General features: G+C 37.8%; 1 protein-coding gene across 1 annotated transcript in view; it reads left to right on the top strand.

Annotated features, from left to right (window-relative positions):
* Positions 1–21,671, top strand: part of ADAMTSL1 (ADAMTS like 1) — a 402,694-nt gene that overhangs the window by 293,578 nt on the left and 87,445 nt on the right. The window contains exons 9-12 of the mRNA XM_053932922.1: positions 7,927–8,038; positions 8,662–8,800; positions 17,958–18,008; positions 20,758–20,962. Coding sequence (XP_053788897.1) covers positions 7,927–8,038; positions 8,662–8,800; positions 17,958–18,008; positions 20,758–20,962 — 507 coding nt within the window. The remainder of the gene's footprint in view (positions 1–7,926; positions 8,039–8,661; positions 8,801–17,957; positions 18,009–20,757; positions 20,963–21,671) is intronic.

Genomic DNA, 21,671 nt, shown 5'->3' with positions numbered 1-21,671 from the left:
TTCTACCTAGAAAAATACTGAAGGTAAGTTACAATAATAGGCTACAAAGCTACAAGTATATATGTAAAGAATACAGAGAATATATGAAAGAAAAAAGGCAAAAATAATTAGGCATCAGTCTCAGCCTTTTCTCATAGGAGAGGTGGTCCAGCCCTCTGGTCATCTTCATGTACCTCCTCTGGACTTGTTCCAACAGATCAGTGTCTTTCTTATGTCTTACTCTATTTAATCGTTACTTTTTATCAAAGATGATCCATAAAAAGTTTATCCTTATTTCCATTCTCTGTTCTTTCCCTGGTTTCATTGTGATTATACAGTCACAATTTAAAAAAAAAAAACCACATAAACATGTAATTTGTGACTAGTGTTTAATTACATAGATGTATATTTTGAAAAAGTAAATTTCCTGTCAATAGATCTATAGTTTTATAAAATGTAATAAAATTACTTAATGTCTATTTTATAGAAAGAGATATCTGTACATAAATATATATGTTGAAAAAGAGTGAACTTACATTCTACAATTACTTGAAAGGAAGTTATAATGAGGTAGGGGTCAGTCTCTTCTCCTAGGTAACAAGTAATAGGACAGAAAGAAATGGCCTTAAGTTGTGCCAGGGGAGCTATAGATCGAACACTAGAAAAAGTTTCATCGCCCAAAGGCTGATTAAGTGTTGGAACAGGCTGCCCAGGGAAGTAGTGGAATCACCCACTCTGGAAATGCTCAAAAACTGAGTTCATGTGGTGCTTAGAGACATGGTGTAGTGGTGAACTTGGCAGTGTCAAGTTAGTGGTTGGACTGGATGATCTTAGAGGTCTTTTCCAACCTTTATAGTTTTATGGTTTTGTACACATAATAATCAAGACAAATGGATTCTACCTGGCTGTAGAATTTCTCTCCATTTTTCTTCCTTTCTGCACAATTCTATTGATGTTTTTAACTGATGCTGCACCCTGAGCTGATATTTTCAGAGGAATATCTAAAACAACCCTATTATGTTTCTGCATAGTAAAAGCTAATGTTGACAACAGTTTTGTATATAGTTATCATATATAGTTAATTGGGGTTTCCCATAGACATTATTTCTTTTTTTTTACTGAACTCGAATTTTAGTCTCTCAAAACTTCGGGTGCTTTCACAGATGGTTTAGGCACCATTCATAAGCTTTTAGGCACCATTCATATGCTTTTTCATTAGCAAACTTGGTAAGCTCATGGTTGACACTTTATCCTGCTCTTCCGTGCATCTGGCTAACAGCTCATGCCATAGCACATGTCCCTTAGGGATTCCACAGTCTTCATCCATTGCAAAAGCAGGTTATTTGACCATTATTTGTTGCCCAGTCACCAGTTCATGGGAAGATCTTCTAGGATAATCTGTCTAGCACCTTTGGTGAAGGACCTAGGAAAAAACCTACCATTATTTTTTTTGACAAAGTAAACCAGAATGCTCAGGAAAATTCTCAGGGTATTATTGAAGTCATGTTTTCTTTTTACATTCTATCTATTCACCCAATAACTGAGCTAGAAGATATTGGACTGAACAGCCATGAAGACTACTGGACTCATAAGTCATGAAGCGCCTTCTGAAAACTGTTACAATTTTCTATCTGTATTTATGTGTTTTAAACCACAGTTTATGGATGTAAGTAGACTGAATATGATCAAATGTGATTGGATTTGTGGTTCCTGTGCTCAACCAGTACATAATTTGAAACTAGTCGGTGGATGTTGTTTGGATCTGAAGATGCGTTACCTTTAATTTTACGTACTTCTTTAAAATACTGCTGATCTGAAATATACTGGCAAGTTTTAAGGCAGTAGAGACAGTTTCTTAGGCATGTAATTTTCTATACCTCTGACAAAATGCTATTTGTAGTTTTTTTTCCTTTCTTATTCTGTAACTTTTGTTTACCTATATCTCAAAAATCAGTCACTTTTTGGTGCTATGAAGGCTTGTTGCCAACCTTGTTCAGTTTTCACAATTTTAACAATATGTATGTGTGTGGCAAGAAATGCCCTTTCAATTTGTTAATTTTATTTTTATACAGTATCTATCAAAATAGGATCCTCTTTTTACATTGATTTATTGGATATTGCCATTAATAAATTAAGTTCCATAAATATTCTGCAGTGATGATTAAGGTGGCTTGTTTGAAGGTGAATTCTCTTACCCTGGTTGTTGATGGTGGTGAAATGGTCTTTCCACAATGACTGGGAGGTTAGTATCAAAACAGAGACATAGCACACCTGGTTTTGCTGTATTTGGGGTTGCCTTTGGTTCCATGGAATGATTTTGGTCTTCTCATTTGAGAAACATCGTATTTGTTGCACTTCCTAGTGGATTCTCTACAGGTGGTTAAATATTATAGCTGCTACTGCACGTTCTGTTGCTGCCATCTATCCTAGTCAATCCACTGCAGTGATTTTTTCTTTTTTTCTTCTTTTAGGCAGAATAATAGAAATGGTGAAAGATTTGAACCTTCTAGTTTTCTATTTTGGCTTTGTGAGAGAATTAATCTACAGGCTTTTTAACAGACTTATCACCTAATAAAAAAATACTGTTTAATCCAAGACTGGGGCAGAGTGAGAAAGTTCAATTCAGACATACTTTGTAAAATACGTAGATCAGTGACGAGGTCATTTCAGAGTGATTTCTCTGGCTGATTTAGAGGATTAAATTGACAAGCAACAAATGGAGCTGACTTTCATAAGAGAGACAGCCCTAAAATCAAAGTGATCCAACACAGGACTATCACAGTCAGGAGATGTGAATGCAGAAGAGGACAGTAGATATGTTCCCTGGACCTCAAAGGCAGAGGTCCTTTCAGCATTCCTAGGGAATGACAAGGCAAACTCAGAGGCATTATGGTGTAGCCTTGTCTTAAAACATATGCTTGAATGCCTTTAGCATCTCTCATTATTTACATTTTATGTACTTTTTATGTTAATTTAAACAATCTTGTAAACTATTTTCCCATGGCAATGTCTGACTTCTATTTCCTTCAAGAACAAATTATTAACAGGAACAAATCTCTTGTACAACCTCCTTTATTTTTCAGTGCAAGATATAACTACATACAACCAGCAATATTGAAGCACTCTAGGTAGAGTATTTTTTATACTGACATGAGAAGCACAAAATTACATTTGTCATATTTCTCATTAATTACTTTCATTAGTATCAATCTGATGATTTGGTATGTGGAACTTGCAGAAAGCATTCAGAATCAGAATCGGAATCAGAATAATATCGGAGAATCCATTAGAACTTTTCTAATAAGCATGGTGGCATGGAGCTAGTTCGTACCAGGCCAGATCAAGTTGTGTAAGACAAAATTTACTGGAGCACTTCCAGAGGAGGACAACAAAACTGGTGAACAGCCTAGTAAGTCCTATGAGGAGTGGCTGAGGGAGCTGGGGTTGTTTAGCCTGGAGAGGAGGAGGCTCGGGGGTGACCTTATCACTTTCTCTGACTGCCTGAAAGAAGACTGTTGCCAGGTGGGAGTCAGTCCCTTCTCACAGGCAACCACTGACAGGACAGGAGGACACAGGCTTAAGCTGCACCAGAGGAGGTCCAAGTTGAACATCAGGAAGAACTTCACTGGAAGGGTATTCAGGCATTGAAATCATCTGTCCAGGGAGGTAGTAGACTCACCATCCCTGGAAATATTCCAGAAACAATTGGACATAGTGCTGTGGTTTATTTGACATGGTGGTGTTTGGTCAAAAGTTGGACTCCATGATCTGGGAAGCCTTTCCAACCTTCATGATTCTATGATTCTGAGGTACAAGATATTAATTCCCTTTCTCTGTCCCCATTTTGGAACACACGCACAAGAAAGAAACGGTGTCTTTCCTCCTCACCTGCCCCCACCTGCATAAAATGAGAACATTTTATTGAATACACTTTTCATGTCTCAGCTGTACAAGTAACACTAATATTTACTTGGTTATGACTGCTGATTATAAAGTGCTGATTAAATTTTGAAACTGTCCAAATAAACTGCTGCAGTTATGTAGGTCAGGCCATATGTTCTTCATAGAACAAAAAGAAATGGTTCAGGTATACACTGCCAAAATCAAGCAAGAAATGGTTGGCTTTTGGGAACTTTAGTTGTTTGGTTTTATGTGAACTAATAAAATTTTGGAGCTGTAGGAAAAAACAGCAAACTGCAAGGGTGAAGACAGATGTTGCAGTCTCTTGTTCATAGAGCAGATCAGAATATCTCAAAAAGATTACACACCTTTCATGTTCGATTTTTTGTTTTCTTGTTTTCATTTGACTTTCTGTGACATGTCCCAAACCAAATCTGCATTTTATCAACTCCAAACTTCACCTGAGCAACAGTTTGTGCTTCTCTTGCATCATCCTAGGTAGGCGTTAACAAAATTAGTATAAAAATAGTCTAAAAGATATTTTTTTCCCAAGGTCTTTCAACAGAATAAAAAAGTTAATTCTGTTGATAGTAACTGTAGGCTAGACAGTGGATATTCTGAAGACTCTAGTTTGAACTAGTTCCTTAGATGACTGGTGTTATTCTTTGGGGTTGACAGCTGGCTGAACATGAGCCAGCAACGTGCCCTGATGGCCAAGAAGGCCAACGGCATCCTGGTCTGTATCAGGAATGGTGTGGCCAGCAGGAACAGGGAGGTCATTCTTCCCCTGTACTTGGGACTGGTGAGGCCACACCTTGAGTGCTGTGTCCAGTTCTGGGCCCCTCAGTTTGGGAAGGACATTGAGACACTTGAGCATGTCCAGAGAAGGGCAACGAGGCTGGTGAGGGGCTTGGAACACAAGCCCTATAAAGAACAGTTGAGAGAGCTGGGGTTGCCTGAAAGGAGAGTGTAGCCAAGGCAGGTGTGGGTCGGTCTCTTCTCCCAGGCCAGTAGTGACAGAACTAGAGGGCCCAGTCTTAAGTTGTGCCAGGGGAAGTTTAGGCTAGACATTAGAAAAAAAAATATTCATTAAAAGAGTGATCAAGAGAATCACTCTTTGCAATAGTCTGCTCAGAGAGGTGGTGGAGTTTCTCTCTGTGGAAGTATTTATAAAAAGACTGGACATGGCACTCAGTGCCATGGTTTGGTTGATGAGGAGGTGTTAGGTGTTGGGCTTGATGATCTCAAAGATCTTTTCCAGTCAAGTTCATTATTTGATTCTCTAATTCTCCGATACTGTGAAACTGGTAAGGGCTGCTTTGATGTTAGGAGTGCTCCAAATTCCCTTGAAAGTTAAACAAAGTCAAGGATGGTATCTGGGGAGTTGCCATGCACAAATACAGGGATGAGTGCTCTGCAAGATCTGGGTACTTCTGACTTCAGCTGTTAATAAATCTAGATAGGATTTAATTTGCAAATATAATCAATTGCTATTTTTTCTAGTTCAGTTACCTAAGTGTGCAAAATTCCTTGTTATTTAGAGGACTAGCTTAAGGTTCTCAGGTGATGGTCATCTCTATTTGGATCTTTAGCATTCCTCATAGCTACAACGGTGTTGCTAATACTGCAAGGGTTAAAAATTTCATCATACTACAGAGCTGAGTATTTCAATGTGTGGGAGTTGGCCCTGTGCAGCCAAACCACGACATTTCTTACAGCATTTAGTGTCACTCTGAGTTTTTCAGGGCTCAAGTAGCCAATGATGTTTTTTCCTGGATAAAGATCTTAGCTTTAACAAACGGTCAAACAAAATCAAAAAGAAGTTTTTGCTATGTGTAATCACAGTTTATTCTGTGACTCTTCTGCTTACAATACTCTTTAAAAATACACAATATTGTGTATGCTTCTTTTATTTGCTTGTTTTGTATAATTTGAGTTTATGACTGTGTCTCATTGTAATTCTACACCACCTATGTTGTTATCATGGCTGTATTAGTGACTTCCACATTAAACGGGAAAAGATGGTACATCTGTCTTTTCTCTGTGTCGGAACAGACAGATAGCTTCAAACATGCAGGAATAGTCTGCAGAGAGAGAGGAACTCTTCTTTCTTCCTGATTTTTTTTTTCAATGTAAACTCTTTTTTCCTCCCCTTCATTTTATAGTAGCCCATGTGTGAGCTCTTGGTCTTTTCTTCACGATTCACTGCGGACCGTACTGCTGAGGAGATCTGAGTTTAGGAATCACTGATGATCCTTAAAAAAACAAAGAGTAAAAGCAGAATTCTCCCCAGAGAATGCCTTTCCTGCACACTGAGATCAGAGACCTCCCCAGATGGTTTCCAGCACAACAGAACGTTTTTCCAGGAGTGCCTGAAGCTTTCATGAGCCCAGAAAGACCCTTCTGAAGTGTGTAATTAATGCCCCATCCCCACACAAGGAATTAAGTATCCTGTTTCTGACACACATTCAAACAATATTGATCTGTGCAAAAGGCCTCCCATTTGCTGAAGCAGTTGTATTGCTACAGCTGGTTTGAGTTTTTTTTCCTTTTGAGAATTGACATCACTGTTTAATTAGAAAAGGGCAGCCTTAGTCTCAGTGGACCAGACCTCGTACACACATCAATATTCTTGCCCTCCTCCTGCTCTTCAAGATATACCTTGATTTGTAATCATGGTGCTGTCCATCTACAGGGGAAAACAAAACAAACAACCCAAGTTATAAAGTTCTTCTCAATTTGTCATGTTTTTGCTTCTGTTTCACAGACCATTCTTTGACAGTGTTTCTTGGTGTTTGGAAAGAGAGAAGGGTAAGGGAAAAATGGTGTTTCCAAAAGTAGGAGACTCACTTGGAACATGAGAGAAAAAAAAAAAGAAAAAGGGGCAGTGGTTAAACAGTTTAAGCTGCCTGAAAAAAAGGTGGGAGGATTGCTCCTGAGAGCAGCAGTACTGTCTTGCAGAAGGGTCTATCTTTTCTAACTGTGATTTGGCAGTTTTCTCTACTGTGATAGCATCATGTAATTGATGCAGAGATGCTCAAGCAGCACTGAAATACCATGTCCTAGGACAAATAATCAAATAGGAGAGGTTTTTAGTAGCAGATTTTTGTTCTTCCCTTGCCAGCTGTTCATGCAAAGGCATAAAGTTAAGGACAGGTGATAACCTGATGAGATTTTGAGGTCCTCATAACTGGATTAATCAGCATAGATATCAAACAGGAAGGATCTTTTACTGGGCAGGGTGCAAGTGGTGCTGCTTTAATGGTATGAAGGTCTCTCCTATTGCAGTCCTTGCACTACAAACTCTTGTTGATGTGGGTCATCCATTCAGCACACCTAGTACTGAAAGCATGCTAGCTTTTAAGCTCAGATGGCTTCTAGGCTCTAAGGAGTTTTGCAGACGTGCACTTAGCCCCAGCCAGGATTCCATGCCTATGACTGAAGGAAGCACTTTTACAGGAAAATAAAGTAAGCAGAAGAACAAACTTCATAATAATGACAGTGGCACAAAGGAGAATTAAATAAAGACCTGACCTCAGGGAAAAAAAAAAATTGAATTACAGTTTTTATAGTGTTTATTATTTTTCACAGTGCAGCCTCCCATGTTTTACTCTATACTACCAAATGTATTGTAACTGTTCAGAGACTGTTTTTTGAGAAACATTAAAGATCTAAAATCTATGTCCATGTGTCAGGGTCACTAGATAGGGGAAGGTGATTTCCTAGTTCATTAAGCATCAGCCCGTATCCTCTGTCCCTATAAGATTATTCAGTAACACTAATCATACATATGCTATTTACTCATTATTTCAGAATGTGGTCTCAAAATAGTCACTGATTATGCCCAGAAATTTATTTGACTGTGTTTTGAACCCAAGATTTTGCCACCAATCAATGCTTTGTTTTTGTATTTAGTTTTCCTATTGCAAAGTATATCTAGTATTTCATGAAGCTTCAAGATGTCTCCAATCTGCAAGATGCTTGTGGTGGAATACTTCTTCACAGCATTTGTGTTAGGTTCACTCTTTGATATAACCTCTTTTTCAGATTCATTATACTGGTGCTGCTGACAGTTCAGTCCAGTTCATCTTCTACCAGCCAATCATTCACAGATGGAGGGAAACTGATTTTTTCCCTTGTTCAGCATCCTGTGGTGGAGGTAATGAATTACCACTGTATTTCAGAAGCTGTCATCTGCATACATTACCTGTCCCAGCTGCTGCCCTGAGTTTTGGACCTTAAAAATAGGCAAAATCTAAAAATTTGAATAGTTACAACTAAATGAAGGGAGGGATTTAGAAAAATGGTAGTAGCCTGTAGATTTTCAGCATTGTGCCAGACTCTGTGGATAAAGGACATGTTGATGGCTACATATCTGTATTTAATGCTATAGCTGTCAGACATTCGGGATGATGGGATTTGGGCCTGGATTTGGTAAAACAAGATGTCTCCATTTGTCCCCGTTCCTACCAGCAGGTTTATTCTCTATACTGAAACTAAGGGTGGACTAATTCTTGGTGACTAAGAAACCTCAGCCTTTATTTTTTGTTTGTTTTTTTTTCTGAATTTTTGTTTGATCATACTGGTTATCTTCTGTTTCCTACTACATGTGATTTACATTGCTGTTTTCAATCTGGCCTGTAAAACAACAGCTGTTACGTCCAAAAGCACTGAAGCAAGCTGAAATTAGTTTCCTTTTTCCAAACCTGAACTTAGATACATTTCAGAGCCAGACAGGAAGAACATCACATCTCATATTATTTATTCCTCTGTGTATTGCAGGTTATCAGCTGACATCTGCTGAGTGCTTTGATCTGAGAAGCAATCGGGTAGTAGCAGATCAATACTGTCACTATTATCCTGAAAATATCAAGCCAAAGCCAAAACTTCAAGAGTGTAATCTGGATCCTTGTCCTGCAAGGTCAGTTGGCTTCAATTTTAAAGGGTACTGAGCTCTAAATGAGTAAAATAAAATAGGAAAGTATTCTGTTGCTATTTCTCACAGTGTCATTTATCCTACATAATTCAACCTCTCTCTCATTCTAAGAATGAACTGTTAGAACACCTCTATTTAGCATCTTCACAGAGCAAGACTGATTTGAAATGGTTGTTTCTTCCCCTCAAAATGTATTTTGCCTCATTCATTGTTACCAAGTATAAAAAAACAAATTGTCCATGATACCATCCCCATGCTCTGAATTCACGTACTAAATACACGTCTCTTAAGCGTTAGTGAGAGGGAAAAAATTCCTCTTGCAAGAAAATTATTGTTGTTGCATTTAGATGAACTATTTTTATGAGGTTGGGGTGGTTTTTTTTATTTTCTCCTTAATGAAAAGCCTGCTTGCATTTATGGCAGCTTGTAAAATGTTATGAATGATTTTGTTCTAGTTAACAATGTCCTTTGAACCTGCATGATCTCTGCTGCCCTACAGAATCACAGAATGGATAAAGTTGGAAGGGACCACAAGGGGTCATCTAGTCCAACCTCCCTGCTCAGGCAGGGTCATCCCAGAGCACATGGCACAGGATCATGTTCAGACAATTCTTGAACATCCCCAGTGAGAAAGACTTCACAACCTCACTGGGCAGTCTGTGCCAGTTCACTGGCACTGCACAGTAAAGACATTCTTCCTCGTATTAAGGTGGAACTTGCTGTGCATTCTTCCTCAGAAGATTAACAGTAAAAATAGTAAGATCAGATAGATTTTTTTCATGTATAAGAAAAAAAGAGAACCACAAAAAAGACCAATCCTTTGTTGCACTGATTGCCCTGAACTTCAATGGGAGTCCATCTGCAACCACTCAATAAGCAGCAAGAATTTATTTGTGCAATAAATCAAATTTTTTGGTCCTCTTGTGTGGCTTTGCTAAAAGATGGTCAAGCATAGCGCAGCAGAGATGACATGGATGCCCTAAAGCCATTTTATCACCAGCTCCTTTCCCTCTGGGCTTGTTTCTTACCAAGTTTGGTAAGTTTGAGTGAGTTCAAGCAAGCATCACCTAAAAAATCGCTGTTTTGCTTCAGATTGCTGGAGGTTATCAAAGAGGAAAGATGTCCTCATGAGAAAAGGGATACTTAAGAAACCTGTGGGGCTATGTATCCACCTAACTGAGGACAGCTGCTACCCAAACCAGGAGTACCAGCTTTAGAGTAGCTAGGCATTATCAGAGCAGAACAAATCACTCCAAGGCAAAGATATATTTTACTTCTTATAGGAGGTTTTCACTGAACTTTTTTGAATTTAACACTCAGATTTCTTTGTCATTGAAGACATCTTTACCCAGAGTGTGTGGCAGTTTATATGCCTTTGTTCATATTAGCACATTTTGTTAGAGACAGATGTCAGTAGGGGCCAGGTATGATCAGGTAGCAGGCTAAAACATGAATGTTTCAGGAAAAAATTGTTGAAAAATATGAATTAATATGGAACCTATCTTCTAGAGTCACCTATCACAGTCTCAATGAGAAAGTAATTTTATTAAATTCCTTTATTTATTTATTTATTTGTTTGTTTATTTATTTAAATTCTAGGATGCTATTTTTTAAACCTGCTGTTCTGGGTCAAATATGTAATTTGCCTCTGGAATTTGTGTAGTGGATATTTTCCATACTTCCTCAATTATTTTAAATAACATATTCTCAAATGGTGATGCAGATGACTGCATAGTACATGAGAAGAAAGAGAAAAAAAATAACAGCTGGGCAGATGTCAGGAAGCAATTTTGTTTTATATAAGACATAACAAGGCAAAGTTGTTGATATAGAGACCCTGAAGGGAGGGAGAGTCATTTAGAAATACAGCTATGCCATCCCAGAGGAACTGGCTTTTTGGAAACATCTTCACAGTCTGCCAAATTTCAAATTCTATTTCCAAAAGTGCCTTTGTTAAGAATTCTAGAATCAAAAACCCACAGGGAAAAAAAAAAAAAAAAAAAAAAGCCCACAGGAAATCCATGGTTACTTCCGGATTCCCAATGATTTCTTACAGTTGGGAAGAGGGTAGGTGAAGCAGAAACACAGGGTCAGAAGCGTGGACAAGGAGGGTGTCTTGGCTCTGCAGTGTCTTTGCTGTGTGGGAGCTGCTCTTCTCCACCAGTAAAAAACCAAGAAGTTAATTTTTCCTGGCAAACCCAGTTCCAGTGAGGTATAGCTGATTAGTGGTTGCTGACTGTTTCTATGGTGTGTTAATGAATGCCACAGAAAATAATCATTGAAGACCATAGTGGCACTGAATTAAGGAACTGAGAGTGGTTGTTCTAACACTAAAATTTTCTGCAAAGGGTAAGCTGAAAGAAAAGTTTAAATTAATACCACAAGTATTGTGTGAGCCCGAAGTAAGTTGCCTCTTTAGGTTTAGTGCATAGAAATGTTTACTTTATTGTGCTTACTATGGCAGTAATTAGCAGTATTGATGGCATCATGAATAGCAAAAAAAAGCTTAGTCTCAATAACATGGGGAAGTATGTGGATGGTTATTTATCAAACAATATAACTTTTATATACTTATTTTCCAGGTTAAGTAGAGGCAGCCACATATAGTGTTCATCCAAGTCAGACCAGTGATTCATGTCACAGAATACATGATACACAATGGCACTGAGTGCCTTTTAATCCCTACATAACAATGCTCCATTCAGCCTCTCTTATCAAACCTGTTTTGCATCCAGCTCATAATAACCAACAAAGTAAAAAGGAAAGATCTGTTTCTTTACAGTCCATTATGATTTTACAGCAGTCTGCCTTTGGCTGGCAAAAATAAGTCTATATGCATATTACCTACTGATGTAAACAGCAGCCGGTTCAACCTAGTCCACTCCTCTTCTGTGTGGCAAAATCCAACATTACTATTTCACCTATTTAATTTAAATTTAATTAATTTAATTTTAATTAAAACTGGAAGGTATTTTTAGCTTTCATATTTATCCTCCTTCCTGGTATATTTTAACAAAACAGGAATGGAATTTTTTTCCCTGCTTAGAGAAAAGTTTTGTTCCAATCTGACTTAACTGGGTGTGCTAAGGACAATTCTAAGGTGCTATAATCAGAAGATACATTTGCTTCATAATTCCAAGGCTTCCACCCAAAAAGCAATTTTGACAAATGTGAAAAAGGTGCTTCCCCACTCATCATTCACTCACTGACCAGGATATTCTCAGTATTATTTCTAGATTTCATCTTCACCTTTTAGGTGGCATTCCCAGCCATGTCATTCTTCATTTTTACCAATCTCCCATATTTTTTGCCTATTGTCGCTACATGTTAATGTTGGAGTTTTTGAGTCACAGAAGGGCTATTTGTGTTTTTACCAGGAAATTTCAATGTATTATAAAGATTTCTAAAGGCAACTTCAGCAAAAATTTTAAATTCATACAGCAACTGTCTAAAAATTTCATATTAGCAAGCCTCTAGTATAAAGTGTTCTTTTTAACACTTCACTTCCTTGAGTTTACCTAGAGTTTTATCTGTAAGCCTGCCACTAGAAATATTGTTTATACCTGTGGAAAGTTTGGGGGAAAAATCTCTCATTCCAGCAAGGTTTTCATCATCCAGAGACCTGAATACCTCATAGATATACACTGCAAACTCCTCTTCCTGTTTGTCAAAGTTTTTCTTTTAGCATTCTCATTTAAATATCAGTATGGTGGTGGCAGAGATAGGCATTACCAAAAAGAAATTTAAAATTAAATTTAGATTTTAATAAAATTGTAGTTTTTAGTTGCTCATTTTCAGCTAACTTAATAAGAACACTGAAGTACAAGTAAAAGCATACAAAAACCACTGGGATGATATGACCATTCAGAGTGATTCTAAGTAATGAGAAGTCCATAATATACTTGGCAATGTGAAAGTGGAGTTGTAGATGGAAAAGGAGCTGGAACCAATGGCAATGCTCTGGTAGTAATAATCTGGGTTACCCAAATTCAAGAGCAGGGTAAAGATGAGCAGCAGATAATTCTAATACCTAAAGAGATACATTTCTTCTCAATACAAGTAATTGAAACCTTGAATTTTTGGACAGGGCAAAAGTAATCTAAATTAATCTAGAATATAACTTTGTCAGAATAGGTGTGGGGGAGTGGGCCAGGAAGCACTTGTCAAGCACTTAAGAGGTGTGAATAGCAGAACAAATTCAGCTCTGAGGGGACAATACATATTAATGAAACATGGAAAGAAAGGAGAAAGGAGAGACATGGAAAGAAAGGAGCTTCCAGGATGCTGCCAATAACAAGCCATAAGGTGGGAAAATGTATCATGTACTGCTATGAGCATCAAATAAAGGTATCTGTCTGCCCAATATGACATTACAGAAAAATTAGTCTGGTTTAAGTCCTAGAAGATTCCAAAACTGAAGCAAGTAATTTACAGAGATTTTCACTGGATATTCAGTTGTTACAATTTAGTACTGTTAACTGCTTATCAGCTCATTCCCTCTTTGTATCAAACACTGCTCATCTAAACCACGATAAAATATTGAACTGAGTAAAAAATAGGAGATGTTTAGAAGCATTACAGTCATGCTACTGGAAGGAATTACTTTTTCTGCTTTCAACTGGAAACATCTCTTTTGATCACTGTGAAGAGATTGGGTTTTAGCAGTCTATGACAATGACAAACCATATGTTGCTTAGAATTTTAAATCTCTGCACCACAAACAAGACATTTTTTATAAAGGTAAGATGCCAAACAGACATTTTGTTTAATGCAAGAGGTTTTTTGGACGCTGACACCAAAGGATTGATTTCTCAATAGTGTTTTTCATTTGTAAGTAGGTTTTTAAAGTATCCACTGACATGCCACTTTTAAATGTTTTAGCAGCAGACATTGGCTTTTGCCAATCTGTAAAGTACTAAGAGCGTATAAAAGGACGTATACATACAATGTACATGGTAGTTTAGTTTCACATTGATAGCATCCAGAAACCAGAAAGTATGCTACTCATACTGGAAGCATAACAGAATTACCATTTCACTGCCTGCAAAAGTAGGCACTGAAACCAAGGTTGCCTGCACATGTAGTGTTAATGTCATCTACCCCAGCTCTGAAGGGAAAAGGTAATAGATACACAGAATAATACATGGGAGGCATTAACAGACACTATCTGTTTGAGGGCCTCATTAACTGTTTCTCAACACAGAAAGTATTCTTGTAGCACAAGGAGATAATGTCACCATGTGGCATCTTCAGAGATCACTGAAGCGCAGTATCTCACACCACCTTAGTGTCAGGATGTGAAGTGTTAAAATGCAATCTTTTGCACAAGATTGTTTGTCTGTCCAGTGATAATCATGGTTTTCACACTATTGTCTCTGGTGGTGAGCACTTCCATGTCTTCCAGCACAGCCAACCCAAGCTACTTTAACATTTCATTATTATTTGTTCACTGCTAATAATGTCCTTAACATATTCCATTGCTTGGATGGCACAGTCCCTGCCATGCAGATCATTTACTCTCCGGTCTGACAGATTTCAGTGAAGGCTTAAATCTTTGCATGCGAGTCTGATCAGGAAAGAGGTGTAATGGATGCAGCCACTCAGGTTATTGCATGGGCAGCCCTGCAGCTGTTAGTAGGACACCCCTGGCAAAACAGAGACCTCAGCAGAAGTAGAGGCTGTGAGCCAGAGTCACATGAGCATCCTGCAGAGGCTGGGCAGTGGCACAGCAAGGGTACAAGACATCAGCACGGGAGTGGCAAGTTGTCTCCATGCAGGTCACACCACCCTGAGGCTCCTTGGGAGCAGATGTCCTTTCTCTCTGCTGGTTCCTCACTCAGTTCTAGCACCCATGCCTCTGCTTGGCTCAACAGGTTCTAACTTGGGACTCATCAACATGCAGGAGAGAGAGCTGGGAAGGGCTGGCCTTGTCAGAAAGATGGAGTAATCAGGGAGGTAGAGGAGAAAGGCACTTGAGCTTAAAGCTTGTCATCTGTGCTAAATCAGGTTAAGGGGGAAAAGGAGTAACTGGGGAGGAGTTGACCAAACATGTCTTCCAAGGAATGCAGCTGTAGAAACTCATCCCAGGGGAAGGCTGAATGTTTGCAGAGATGGCAAATATGATTGCAGCACTCTCACCTCTGGCATGTGCAGCTCCCATTCCAACCATACATGTGTCTTGGAAGAGCAACTGTGTTGAGACTGCCAGCCCTCAGGAGGAAAAAAAAACAATGTACAGAATATATGATAGGACTTGTTGGTCAGAAGGGCATGGTAGATTGCAGGCATATGAGACAGAACTGTGGTGCTACCACAGAACAGCTCTGCAAAGTAATTTGCTTTGTGTTCCTGCTCCTGCTAAATCTGTTGATGTTTTGTGGATGAGTCCTGTTAGCTACTCACACATATTTCAGTGAAGGAATTATTATTTCCTCTGCTCATTTAGCACACCATCCCCTTTGCATTGTCTGGGTAATGAGCAGTAAATAAACCCCGAAAAGTAGATCTCCTCCATGTTGTTTATAGGAGTATGATGGACTGATAGATTAATGGAATTTAAACCATTTTGTCCCATCAAAAAGTAAGAATACACCAAAGTAATATCTTAAATTTTTTTTGAAGTGTTAACTTAGTCTTAGGGGATTTTTTATGGAGCAAATACAAAAAACCTCACACAAGCCTAGCTAGAAAAGTGCAGATGGCATTAATGATACGATGACTATCTGCTCTTCTGTTTTATCTTTAAGACAATTCTTTTTTAAAGTCATAAATTAAACCATTGTGTATTATTGTGGGGGTCTTTTTCCTTGCTATGACTTTATGGCTGTGATTCATTTTCTTGTGGTTGCAAAATGAGAGCCTTTGGCAGCCCCTCTCATATGGACAAAGACAGCGTCAGTAAACCTGTGGAGCTTGATACTGTTTACAGAAATGTAATTTTTGCATGCAAAATCTTTTGAGGTTTAAACCTTTCCAATTACAATATTAACCTAGTGCTCTATAAATGTTACTTAATATTCATAACAGTGTTTGAATATAGTACAGTTGTTTCTATCTGAACAGTCCTGGAAGTAATGCATTCTAAAGCATGTAGACCTGGATGATTCATAGAAAATCATGTTTATTAGAAAGAAAATGCTTTTCACTGAAATGAATGAGATTTTTTTTTAATCTGCTTCTTTCTTAGTCAGTAGATACTATTACAATGTAACTATTTTATTTTTAACTCACTATGTTAGCTCTTTTTTCCCAACCACTTCTCAGCAAGCTGATGAGCTGGAAAGTGCAGAGAGCTTCAGAGTGGAACTTCAACAGCAGTACTAGAAGTGTCAGGAAAACAGCAAATTCCCAAAGGCAGGGGCAAAAAAAACCCTCACAAAAAGTTCCCTTCCATCTTCTTAAAATACTAGTACACAATTCCTCCACATTCTACAGATGTCTACCCATCAAGCTGAGTCTGAAAAGACTTGTTAATTGACCATACTCTAAATGACCCATTTGTCTTTTCCAAAGTTTCCCAGTGCCAGAACAACCTCTCCTAGATTTTTAGATTTTTGTGAGGACAGGCAGCTCTTCAAAAATGCAAATATGCGCACTCATGCAGAGAGTTCCTGTGACTGCAGTGGCTGCTAATCTTAGAGGGAACTGTCTAGTCCCTCTCACCCACTTCCAGGGCTCCAGCTGCTTCCCGCGCTTTAGCTGGAAAATTCCAGCACACTGACCTGGCGCTGACTCCTTTCTGTGGAAACACAATGGGATCCATTCTTCTATTTTGGACAAGTTATGCATATAAAACCCCTGTTGACTAAAAGGAGAATAGACCCCATTAGGCCTGGCCTGACACAAGTCCTTTGAATGCTCACAGCATTTTTCAGTGAACTGTGTTGAGGATGAAGAACACTTTCTCCCTTCTCCCTCCTTCGCTCCTTCCCCCTTGCAGAAATCCACAACAGCATATCTACCACTTCTTATCTGTAAAAAACTTCCAAAAACCTTGGAAGCATCCTTTTTTTTTCTTGACATTCAGTTTCATCTCTCTGTAACTTGGATGGAGACACACTTTTTATTTTAATGCAATTAGTATTCACTTCTTGATTTTTCTGTCCACTTGCTCCATCCAAATACCCTGGTGGCTTTGACGAAGGTGATGAGGTCCTCCAAGATCATCTGTTTTATTTTAATAGATTGTCTGATAACTAGGAGACAACATGATTAAAGTTAATCTGAGTCAAAATTATAACGGTGCAGACAAAATACAATATTTCAGACCAGCAATTCAGTGAGACCTTGTAGTTGTCAATGTGACATCCATCTCACATATAACTGGCAAGATAATATTTCAGATAACTCCTAATTTTGATGTATGCTATCGCCTTCTATAACTTTTAGATGTTACATTGTGACATCACACCAATAGCAGTGCAGCAAAGCAATCCAACCAGTTATGACAAACAAAAAAATTCAACCTGACATGTTAATCTTTTCTCAGGCTGCTTCTTTCTTTCAGGGAAAAAAAAAAAGAAAAGAAAAAAAAAGAAAGAAAAAAAAAAAAAGAAAAAAAAGAGATGCAGGTCTGGACTCATTTAATGTGAAGAGACAAGAATTGCAGATACAAATTCTTGCACTGTGATTACCCAGATTTCTGATCTTGTACCCTGTAAAAGCAGAGGCTTTATTTGATGGGCAGAAACAACCATATAATAGGTATAAAAAGGATTTTATTTAGAGGTCTGCAGCAGATAGAAGTTCCCCTATTGTCCTCAGTGACTTTGGATCCAAGCTCCAAGAATATATCAAGTATAGAAACATTCTTTTTGATGCTAGATAATAAAAATATAACTTAAAATAATATTTGGGTCACTTTTAGCAATAGATTGCTTATTTGTCAAACAATAATATATTTATCAGAAAAAAGTAGTAACCAGTGATTTATTCTTTGAATTACTCAGAAAAAATAGGATGGGAGTGTATTTTTTTTAATGGGATAATATCTTAGGTAAAATATCTTGTTTTGTTGATTTATAATACTGTAATACAAAAAGCTGTGTAATGTAATGCAATATTATGTATTATGTAATCATCTAGTGTTTATTTTATTATGTGTACCTTCTACTCAGAGGGTTGGCATTATTGTTCCTAACAGTGATGGATACAAGCAGATCATGCCCTATGACCTCTACCATCCCCTTCCTCGGTATGTAAAACAGTCAACCAGATGCTAGGCTTAACAAATCCATTTTCTTTTTCTTTTTTTCTTCTCTGTACTTCTGCTTTACTCTCAGGTTAAATTAACAGATCCTGCTTCTCTGGACTCCTACAGATTAATGTAGAGATGTTCAAGTGCTAACATGTAATAAATTCTGTCAATGCAGAACTGAAATTATAGCCTATCTGAAGGAGAAATGTAGATTTGTTATGTGTGTAGTCCCTTTCTTTCTCCTGTTCCTCAACCCGATTTTCCCTTTTCTCTCACAACTTTCCTATTCTTGGCCTTTACTCCTCTCTGAGCAGAACTATAATCTGTGGCTTTGTTACAGAAGGAGATTTTCTCTCCCTCACCCCCATTTTGCTGTCTCTTGCATGCCTACAATTTGGGATTTTGGGATTTGACAACATTAGTGTTGTTTTCTGATCCTACAAACCTAGGTGATCAGAGCAGGAATAGGATCAAGACCTGATTTTTATCATTAATTATCTCACAATTAAAATGTCTTTAATGTAAGACTCAAGATTCTCATGGAAGTAATCAGATGAGTAATTCTTTTTAAAGCAGTGAATAAGACTGTTGATGATAAAAATTTTTGATAGCTGAAGGATAATAACCTGTAGGTTTTGAAATACTGTCTGGACATGCAAAAGTATTGTGCTGTGTTTTCTTCTTCATTAATTTACTGTGTCATGCACTATGAAATCACAGAAATAACCCTGTAGACAACTTGATAGTCTCATCCAGATGAGGAATCAACTTCCATCCAATTATATGGAGGCCTGATGCACAGAGGTTTCAGCGTACAAATGCAGTGTCTTCACACTCCACAATCTCCAGCCAAAACACAGACCAACCTCCAACTGAGAATGAAACTATCTGCTATATTTAAGCTACTTGAAATTTCTATGGTTGCCTAAGACACCTGGAAACTTGTCCCAAAGACTTCAGAAAACTTCCTGGTGCCATCACTTCTTAAGGCTAGGAAAAAATGGCTTAGGTGGGCTGAGCCATCAAATTTAGAGCCAAGCAAATTTTGCAGTTCATGAATTTCAGTTTGGGGCCTCTTGTTTGTGGTAGTAAGAAACCTCAGCTGTATGCTCAGCAGAGCCACAGGAAACACATTTAGGTAGAAGTTTTCCTAAAATTACATCTTTGTAAAATATGTGGCTTATGATCAGCACATGGTGATGGCTGTGCATGGTGTAAAAATTGTTCCACACTCCTAGTGGTAAGTCACAGAATTAATCAGTGGCTTCACTACTCATAAACAACTTTTCATTTAAGCCATTTCACATTGAGTTTTACGGTGCTACCGGACCAGGTAGGGTAGCCAGGTGAGAGTATTGCTAGGTATGCTGGAGCTGATGAATAGATTGTGGGCTGATATGACGGAAAATCAGAGAGAAAGATAAGCATTTTTCATACTGCTCAACAATCTTGGGGATCCTGTATTTGTTACTTAACAAAAATATTTCCTTTGTTTTAAGTGATACAATAAAAGTCCTCACCTTTCACGTCTTTTACTTCTTTTACTTCTTTTACTTTTGTCTAAAGGAGGAAATAGGTGGGGTGTTTTTCACAAAAACTATTTTTTGAGGTCAAAAACTGAAATCTTTTGACCAAAATTGTTGTTTCAAACAGTATTTGTTATGTCATTATGAAAAAGACATTTGCCTTGTGGGGTAAAAAATTATTTCATGAAATGTTTCCAGGTAGGCAGAACACAAATTCTTCTGCACTTCAGTCATGCACAGTAATATACAGGAATAGCCACACTGGATTGTGGGAATGGTCCCACATCCAATCTGTGACTAAGGCTTGAATATAAGAGAGGCAATACCAGACTATTTTGTGTGGACAGACATGTATCTATATAAAGTAATACATAGCTTATAGCATATGCATCACTTAAAAAAGGATTATTCTCATAAGTATACATAGCTTTTCAGTATACATACTTTTAAGTATACATAGCTTTTTTTAATGCATATATTGTTCTTGGGATTTTTCATTACATTCTCAATGGCACTTGAAGAGAAAAGATGGGTTCTCAGCTCCTCTTACTATCTTACTTACTGTAAGGAAACAAGGTCCACCTGATTTGTCCATCACAAGACATGTATCTTACTAATATAGTCACATTTTCACAATTTCCTCTCATCTTTCTTTCTTTTTTTCTCTACTGATTTGCTTCCTTGGAAAAAACATTGCTCTTTCCCTTTATGTTCTACAAAAGGGGTATCAGCCTCACAGCACACTGAGTTTCCTGTGATTTGTGAAAAAGATTCCTCAGAATATGAGAAGTTATGAAAATATGATAATCCCATCAAGTAAAAAAGGAAAAAAACCAACTAAGTTAAAAGTATTTAGATTTTCAGTGGCAGTAGTAATTGGATTAATGGGAGAGAGGATATTTCATATTATTAACTGCAGCATAAAAGATACCAGCCATGAGCATGCTTTACTGCTGTGGACACTTGTGAAAATAGATACATGACTAATTTTTACTGATGTTACCCAGGTAAAAAGCCAAGCCAAACCAAGCCAAGCCAAGCCAAACCAAACCAAACAAAAACAAAACAAAGCAAAACAAAACAAAACAAAACAAAACAAACCATAACCAAACAAAAAACCCCAAACAAACTTTGAAGATAGCAGTTTATGCATTTTGGGGGTACATGTGGGGGTGGGAACAAGAAGGGTAATGTTTCCTGATGCCTCCTCATTTTCCCAGATGGGAAAGTACACCCTGGACTGCCTGTTCCTCATCCTGTGGAGGGGGCATTCAAAGCCGCAGCATCTCCTGTGTGGAAGAAGACATTCAGGGGCACATCAGCCCTGTGGAAGAATGGAAATGCATGTATACTCCAAAGATGCCTGTTGTCCAGCCTTGCAATATATTTGACTGTCCAAAGTGGCTTGCTCAAGAATGGTCTCCGGTAATCAATTTTGTTTTGTTGGTTTTGTGTTTAACACATTAGGGAAAGTATCTTAAATTATAGTTTAGTGAGCTTTTCAAAGTAGGAACATTTACTGTTTTCTCTCATTACCAACACCTCTATTTTAAATTATGCTATTTGTCTAACTGAAAAGTAACCACTCTGGGAAAATATATTAATAAGATGCATATGAGCAAGGAGAATGATGGAAAAATAAATCAGCTCTGTAATATTAATTTGTGACCTTCTACTAATAATAGACTAGGAATATAAGTGTCCGATAAGCATGTAATGTTATTTCTGTATTACAGTATTTCAGTCATAAATTGAAACTCAAAATCGCTGAGAAATTTCAAAAAGCACATAAATCTGTATATGACTGTGTTCTGTTCCTGACTTGCCTTTCCTTCTGTATGGAAGAAAATGCCTTGGAAATGTCCTTCCACAAAAGTAGTGAAATATTTTAACTTTATACATAAAGACTTGGCTTGAATATAATTTCTCATCACCCCAGTTTCCCAACAAGTAAATTGTGCTTTAGAAGCTAGGCTAGCTTACCTGCAGATGAGGTATTCTTGACTGATTGCAAAGTGTTCACTGATTTCCAGATGAAAGCTGCTGTCAAGAGCAAAGCAACATTGATAACATCCATAGTGCTTCCAACTGATTGGTAGTTTTGATCATCTCCTGTGCAGCCAATTTTGAAACA

Source organism: Vidua chalybeata, chromosome Z, assembly GCF_026979565.1.
Source record: "Vidua chalybeata isolate OUT-0048 chromosome Z, bVidCha1 merged haplotype, whole genome shotgun sequence".
Lineage (NCBI taxonomy): Eukaryota > Metazoa > Chordata > Aves > Passeriformes > Viduidae > Vidua > Vidua chalybeata.
The sequence above is the reverse complement of the archived record's forward strand: the minus strand, read 5'-3'. Positions and strand labels throughout refer to the sequence as shown.